Below are 7,541 nucleotides of genomic sequence, written 5' to 3' on the forward strand. Positions count from 1 at the left end.
CCCATATAAATAGAAAGAAAGAGGGAGAAAAAGAGGGGGATTCCATACGATAAGAACACTTGTAAAAAAATAAGCTCTTAGATATAATACAAATAACTACTTTTCATTAAGATTGATCCTATTGGTGAACTATTCTATTGTCTTTTCCATCAGATCCAAGAAAGTGCATAATATTCCATCTCACTCATGTGATTCATCCTTGTCAGAGGAAGGAATCCTTTACCCTTTTCAATATTGGGCGAATCTTCCCCTCTATTTACATTTACTACCCTTTAATATTATTTATTGCTTGTTCTTTCTACATAACATAATACTTGGTTACATTTATTACCCACATCTCAATTTGAATACACTGTTATTCATATCATCTGTTGTAGATCTAGAATTATTAGCTTTAATTAGGATTGTCCCATCTTGATAAATCATTAATTAGTTTAACCAAGGATTAACTCATTTTTTGTCAAACAAGAGGCAAATGATCTTTCAAAACGTTATATTGTCGTTCATATTATATGATGTGATGAGAGGCGTCAATCAAATAATCTACATTTTTTAAAAGAAGAATTAATCTAGATAGTTGTCCATCCAACAGGTTAAACTAAAAATAGTAACCGCATGTATATAAACATATATATATATATATATACACTCTAACTAATTTGAATTTTATATCCGAGAGCATTTCTTTTCCTTTTTCTTAGTTTTTATCGTGAATTTGGAGGCAAACTGCCGAAATAGAAAAAGGACGAAGGCAAAAGTAGAATTCACTTGGAATACAAGGAGCTGAAAGAAAAAAGAAAGAGAGAAAAAGAAACTATTTCATCTTCTCCGTCAGTGTGGGTACTTGCGAGGCCTTGGGGAAAGATGCCGAAGAGGACAACTCACACGTACTCGAGCGAGGACGCAGTTCCCGACGGTCCAAACTCCGATCTCTTTGTCTATTACTGCAAACACTGCAGTTCTCACGTCCTCATCTCCGGTTCGCACTCCTCCCTCTTCCTTTCTTTTATAAACGGAATTTACTCGTCACTGTTAAAAAAAGAATGAGCGTGAATTAGGATATTGTCTTCTTATAGTTTTTGAATTTTCAATTTAGAGTACTATAAATCACAAATTTTTATTTTTAAAAGAAGTTATAGAAAAATCTAGTAGTAAACAAAGTTTACTTGACTCCCTAAATATCCCCTTCGACTTTTTTTGAGCTTCTTTCTAGATGCTATGGTCCAGGTAGGATGTTTTGTGTTTATGGAAATGGCAATGAAGGACCAGTTGAATTAAGCTTAAGCTGAAAAGTTTTGCTGAGTCAATTATGCCCCGGCGATTCATTCTTTTAATCTCCTATGGGGAGTTCTTCTGAACTATTGAGTCTTTTTTTTTATAACCGAGAAATCTCTAAGGCCTGTGGTGCACGGTTCGAAAATCGGTGGATAATGACACCAGGCTTTTATCAGTGGCAGGGCTCGAACAATTGAGTCATTTTGTTATAGTAGTAAATATTTGGTTGCCTCTTTGGTTCTATGATGAATATGATACATGCTACACTGAACTTTGAGAATTTCTATTTTCTATTATTTTCCAATGAACTAGTCTTTTGATTGTGCACGGATTAGATGTGATTAGGTGCTGCATGATCTTTCTTGTTCTTGGCAAATTGGAGAAAAAATTCCGTATGATTCTCCAAAGAATAAGAGAGGAAATTATTGTTATTTTATTATGGCGTTACTGCCAATTACAGGGCATTCTCCTCGCTAAAGTATGCTTGTAGATAATCAATTGCAGAAAATGCCAAAAAGGAAAACCGACAAAGCATATGTATTGGATAAAGAAAAGTATCTTGCAAGACTGAGTGTAGATGATGCGGGGAAAGTTCTTCTAAAGCGGTAATCTTTCTGCTCTTGTAATCGTTAGTCTATTGATTTACTTCCCTTATGAGTACATAGTACATACAATTAGCTGCTGTGTCAAGATAACAAGATATTTCTATTTGAAATAGAATATATTGTAAAGGAAAAGTGCTGCTAGATGCTAAGAGTTAAAGAGAAGCTGATATAATCCAGCAGTAATGAACTTGAGCTATAGTGGAATGACATCATTGAAAGTGTTGAAAGTATGTCTATCTGAGTTATTGGAGTGGCTATTCAGAATGTACATGGAGAATGTGTAGACCAACACATTATTACCATTGGGGGTTCGGAAAAATGGTGAACAAGACACAGTCAAATGTCAGTAAGATAAGCTCAACATTGCCAGGATTAAATTACTTTCTGTCTCTCTGATGTACATTGTGGATTGGCCCTTTATGGCGGCTCCTTTATGCGATGTCTATCCATTATTAACTTAGAGATGTTTAGCTTATGTCTCTTTCTTCACTGGAAAAGAACTTTGTTATTTATGACTGATAAGGGTAACAATTTTTACACATAACATCATTTTGAAACTCTCCGCTTTTGATTAAAAGTGGTGAAGGGAAACTGGAGAAGCAGTTTCGGATGTCCTGTAAGGGTTGTGGCCTGTTTGTCTGCTACCGGTCAGAAGAAGATCTGGAGACTGCCTCCTTCATCTATGTAGTTGATGGTGCACTTAGTACTATTGCGGCTGAGACAAATCCACAGGTAATAATTCTTTGTGGATTTTACCATTATTCACTTCCTGGCTGCAGTATATATAGTTTTGCCTACATATTCTCTGTATTGCAGCAAGCCGTTAAATTGATTGTTCTCTGCTTGCTGAAATATATTTTCTGCATTAGCTGTGTAATCTTCCTGTATTCTATGTCACTTGCTTGTGTTGTAAGATCATGTTAAATCTTATGCTTTATTCTATCTTCCAGATACATGTATATGGATATACCTTTAGGGATTAAATTTTCTTCTTGATTTTAGGATGCTCCTGTACCGCCCTGCATTTCTCAGTTAGAAGGTGGCCTTGTGCAAGTGGCAATAGAAGTCGAGGACCGTGCCCAACGGTCAGCAATTACAAGTAAACAATCTTTGAATCGTTTTTAGAAGTTAGACTTGGACACTCTCATTTGCTTCAATTCCTTTATAGTTGCGAAATAATTTGTCAACTGAACAATGCTTCATATATAATTAGTACCTTTAATTTCTTAAGATAAAGTAAGGTAATATTATTCAACCAAGTATGAAGGAGGTACTGAAAAATTACAGCAAAAAGTCTTACAATTACTCCACTACAGTGTTTTCATCAAGTACCTTTAATAACGATTTCCTACTCTTCTGTTAATTGTAAAAGTTTAATTTAGTGCTTGCAGTATTAAACCGGCTGTTTGGCCTGGATGTTGATGTCTCAACTATCCAAACTCTGAACTTTCATATGGACCTACCCCCTCGGTGCTGGCAGGCTAGAACTTTTTGTCTGGGTTTAACTCAATATCGTAAGAATGGTCATTTTATGATAAAGAAAACAGTTTAATCATAATAGCATATCTTAGCTGCCTGTTATGTCAGACGAGTACTGGACAATGATACGTTCTTTGAGGAAAGACTCTTTTTTATGTGACATGGAGATTTGCTCTTTTTTTGTCTTAAGAATGCACAAAGTTAATCAACTTACTCAGCAAAAGTGACACTTCTAATATCTTTGGGAGAATCTCATTTTACATTTATATTGTTGTTGTAGGAGTAAATGCAGATGATGTTCGGGTCACTGTATCCGCACCTGCAGCTCGTGGAGAAGCTAACAATGAACTTATGGAATTCATGGGCCGAGTATGCTGAACACTTTTTTTGCCTCTTGGAAATACTATCAAATTTGAGCACATAATTTAGATACTTTGTTGGTTGATTCGCTGAACCACTAGGATTTCTGTTGACACAGGTACTGGGTCTGAAACTATCTCAGATGACTCTCCAAAGAGGGTGGAATAGCAAATCAAAGCTTCTTGTAGTGAGTAAAAATTGACACTTCTAATTTTAGCAATGTGGTTGCCCCATACACGCACTTATACTATTTACTCAATTAGAAAAAATGTGTCGAATTGAAGCCCATAGACAGGAAAATGTAAGGAAGTTGCTTGGTGGTGTATTCTCCTGCCAAGGATTTCCACCGAACCTGCCAAGGACTTCCACTGATGGAATCAGTGGAAAGCTTTTCAGTCACTATTTTTGCACTTTGAAAACGCTTAAAATTGATTAAATGCTCCCATTATGACAGGAGATACATTTTGGCTTTTGAGAAATATCCTTGTTGAGAACTGCATATTACTTGCTATTGTTATTTCTCAGTCAACTTTCTTGTTTAATTTTTTTTTCACTGTATCAGGTGGAGGATTTGACAGCTAGACAAGTATATGAGAAGCTCTTGGAAGCTGCCCAACCTTGAGATGGTTCCCTGATCCTTTTCTTCTTTGTCATTTTTTCCCCATGTTTGTAACATTGGATTTTCAGTTTCACAAAATTGAATTCAGTTGTCTTTGCATCTCTGGTTCTGATCCTATTGGGAGTTCTCGTTACCTGCTCAGCATTAATGATACACTGACGGATTACTCCAGCCATATGCCTGCAAGGGTTCTTTCTTTTCCTCACTAATTTTGGCAATCATATTATAGCACTCAAATCCTTTATTGAAACCTTTCTTTGAACTATACAAAATTAGAAAGACGAAGGGGAGCCGTGGCGTAACTGGTAAAGTTGTCATGTGAAGTTCGAGCTGTGGAAACAACCTCTTGAAGAAATGTAGGATAAAACTGCGTACAATAGACCCTTGTGGGTCTGGCCTGTCCTTGGATCCCGCACATAGCGAAAGTTTAGTGCATTTGAAAGATCATTAAAATAACATTGATACTGTTAGAATTGATTATAGCACTCAATTCCAGTATCCCATAACTTCAAAATACAACCCCTTCAGCAGCCTTGGGGGCAAATTTGTTGTCACTGACACAGCAACATGCTTCCGGAAGGCAAAGGTGGCATAAGTTTTTCTTGCCTCGTGCATGTAGATATATGTCCTTTTATTTGTACGAGGCTAAGATGGTGTTTGGCTAAGCTTATAAACTGGTCAAACGGGCTTATAAGGACCTTTTGGTTTATCTACGTGTTTGGTAAATACCCATAGTGCTTATAAGCTAAAATCAACCATAAATCGTAAGTTGCTCGCCTCCAACTTTTCAGCTTATAAGCACTTTTAGTTTTATCAAGTTTTTGCTAGTTTATCCTTAGGGGTGTTCATGGTTCGGTTTGGATCGGTTTTTCCATAAAAAGAAACCAAATCAAGTAAGTCGGTTTTTCAAATATTAGAACCAAACCAAACCAATTAAGTTGGTTTTTTCTCGATTCGGTTTATGTCGGTTTTTCGGTTTTTTCGGTTATTTGTCGGTTTTTTCTTAAATATAAGACATACCCTACCAAACACACATTTCGGCGATCAAATTTTCAACGTAACACTATCAAATCAATTGCCCTTTGAGAAATCTATTATTTACCAAGATATATTGATGATAATTGAATCAAATAGTTATGAATAATTTAAGGACTCAATTAAAAATATATTATTTTTAACATGAAATAGATTCTTACACTTAACAAAAGAAAACTACCAATTAAACTAGAATGTAAAGGTAAAGAATTGTACTAAAAGTGCAAACGATTAATATTTACTATAAAATTTTTAAAACTTTGTATGCATATATATAGGTGTAATAATAAATTTAAAATAGCTACTCCTATATTCGGTTTGGTTCGGTTTTTTTAATTAAAATCAAAACCAAACCAAATTTGATCGGTTTTTAAATTTCAAAACCAAAACCAAACCAAACCAAACCAAAAAGTATCGGGTTTTTTGGTCAGTTTGGTCTGATTTTCTATTTGGTTCGGGTTTTCGAATTTTTATGAATACCCCTATTTATCCTTAATAATATTTTTTAATTCACAAAATATTTTGCCAAAATAAATTTTCTAACTTTCTTTTCATTCCATATTCGTTGTTCATCATTTTCTTTACAAAGAAACTTTTTAATTTATAATCGTTTTTGAAGTTTTTAAAGATATTTTAGTCATCTTAACAAAAGAACATCTTATCGGCACTTTTCTACCAAACACATCAACTGCTTATTATCATTTTCAGTATGTCTATCCAAACACGTAAATGCTTATTCAAAAAATCAGTTTCAACATTGAAAAATGCCTTTCAGCACTTCAAGTTTTTCAGCTAATCCAAACGGGCTCTAATAAGCAGAGGCGAATCCAGGATTTAATCTTTATGGATGCCTATTCACAATTATATCACATCTCATGTAATTTAATGGGTTCAAAATTTATTATTTGTATGTATCTAATAATTTGTTGGGTAAAAATACATGGTACGAGTGAAAGCTATGGCTTCCACACTGCATGCGCCTCTGCTAATAAGGGATAAGATGGTACTGCTTCTAGCTGCACTGACAGTGGTTCCAAGCTTCAAGTATATTGCACGTGAAACACGGTAAACCGAAGAATTTATAAGTAGAAATTTACATGGATGTTAATCTCATTCCTGATCATATTCAACAAAGTCTTTGTTCTCTTATGCAGGAGGCTTTCTTATCCGATTGTATTACATCATTGAGAAATAGACTTTCAATAATCCTCTTTCTATATTTATTTTCTTTCCTTATTATTTTGTACCATCTCAACAGCTATCGTTCCCATGTGAGTTTCATTCTCAGGCAAGTATATATCCGTTTAATTAATCTTCATCTAGATAACCAATTAGTCGTAAAATAAAGTAATGTTATTGCACAAAATAAAATAAAAATTTGAATTAAATTAACACAAAAGAATTTTGGATTTACAATTTACAATAAAGGGTATTCCGGTGCACAAAACATCTCGCATTCATGGATCATTCAAGTCAGGTTTTTGCATTATAGGGGTAGGTGAATTCTTATAGATCCATCCCCGATGGAACTGGACATGATAATTGTTGACCAAAAAGTGATAACCTTTTGTTAAACTAATTAATGATAAAATAAAGAGTGAATCTTAGTTAAATTTAATAAACTCTAGATCGAATATAGTAGGATATTTGCAAGATGAATAATGTCTGGGAGTATTAAATAGTAGATTTAATATTCAATGATTATCAATGAATATGGTAATATGAACATGCAATAAATGTAGATAATGACAATAAATGTAATAAGAAATGATCTACCACCCAATTATTGTATGATTGGGATGTTCCTTTCTCCTGTCAGCGACGTGGAAGGATAAGAGGTGAAGATGTATATGAAATCTTTGGATCTTGTGAACAAAGATTGAACAACGTGTGCTTGAATAATGTAATCAGTGAATAAGACAGCTTTTGTATATTCTTTTTTAGTCAACCTTTACAATGTGCTTTTATCAAAAAGCGAAAATCCCGTCTTTGTTTTCTATCTCTTTCTATTTATAAGGGATATTCCCAAGAAACCCTAAAAAGTACATTGTAAGGAATATCCAAGGGAATATTCCCGGTGTCCTTTTCTAAGCCCGTCCTACCGTTACAATTATAACTCTAGTTGCTCGTCCTCGGCAGTGATCCGTCTGAGGACGACCCCTCATTAT

At 34.5% G+C, this 7,541-nt stretch overlaps 1 protein-coding gene across 2 annotated transcripts; it reads left to right on the forward strand.

Annotated features, from left to right (window-relative positions):
• Positions 1-808: 808 nt before the first annotated feature.
• Positions 809-4,509, forward strand: LOC107782093 (UPF0235 protein At5g63440). Of its 2 annotated transcripts, none has more exons than XM_016602924.2 (7): positions 809-979; positions 1,766-1,880; positions 2,459-2,612; positions 2,883-2,979; positions 3,640-3,728; positions 3,838-3,906; positions 4,282-4,509. In XM_016602924.2, exons 1-7 carry the CDS (start codon positions 865-867, stop codon positions 4,339-4,341), a joined length of 699 nt encoding a protein of 232 aa, XP_016458410.1. In that variant the 5' UTR covers positions 809-864; the 3' UTR covers positions 4,342-4,509. The 2 variants fall into 2 exon arrangements, with proteins under 2 accessions (XP_016458410.1, XP_016458411.1); XM_016602925.2 differs by having other exon boundaries at positions 840-979; positions 1,736-1,880.
• Positions 4,510-7,541: the final 3,032 nt, after the last annotated feature.

This window comes from Nicotiana tabacum, chromosome 6 (assembly GCF_000715075.1).
Source record: "Nicotiana tabacum cultivar K326 chromosome 6, ASM71507v2, whole genome shotgun sequence".
Taxonomy (NCBI): Eukaryota; Viridiplantae; Streptophyta; class Magnoliopsida; order Solanales; family Solanaceae; genus Nicotiana; species Nicotiana tabacum.

What these genes read in the sequence shown, in the direction of transcription:
- LOC107782093 (XM_016602924.2), top strand. Translation starts at nt 865, where the DNA reads ATGCCGAAGAGGACAACTCACACGTACTCGAGCGAGGACGCAGTTCCC. An exon ending in CCAACGGTCAGCAATTACAA is followed by an intron (nt 2,980 to 3,639) that starts GTAAACAATCTT and finishes TTGTTGTTGTAG; the next exon opens with GAGTAAATGCAGATGATGTT. An exon ending in TTATGGAATTCATGGGCCGA is followed by an intron (nt 3,729 to 3,837) that starts GTATGCTGAACA and finishes CTGTTGACACAG; the next exon opens with GTACTGGGTCTGAAACTATC.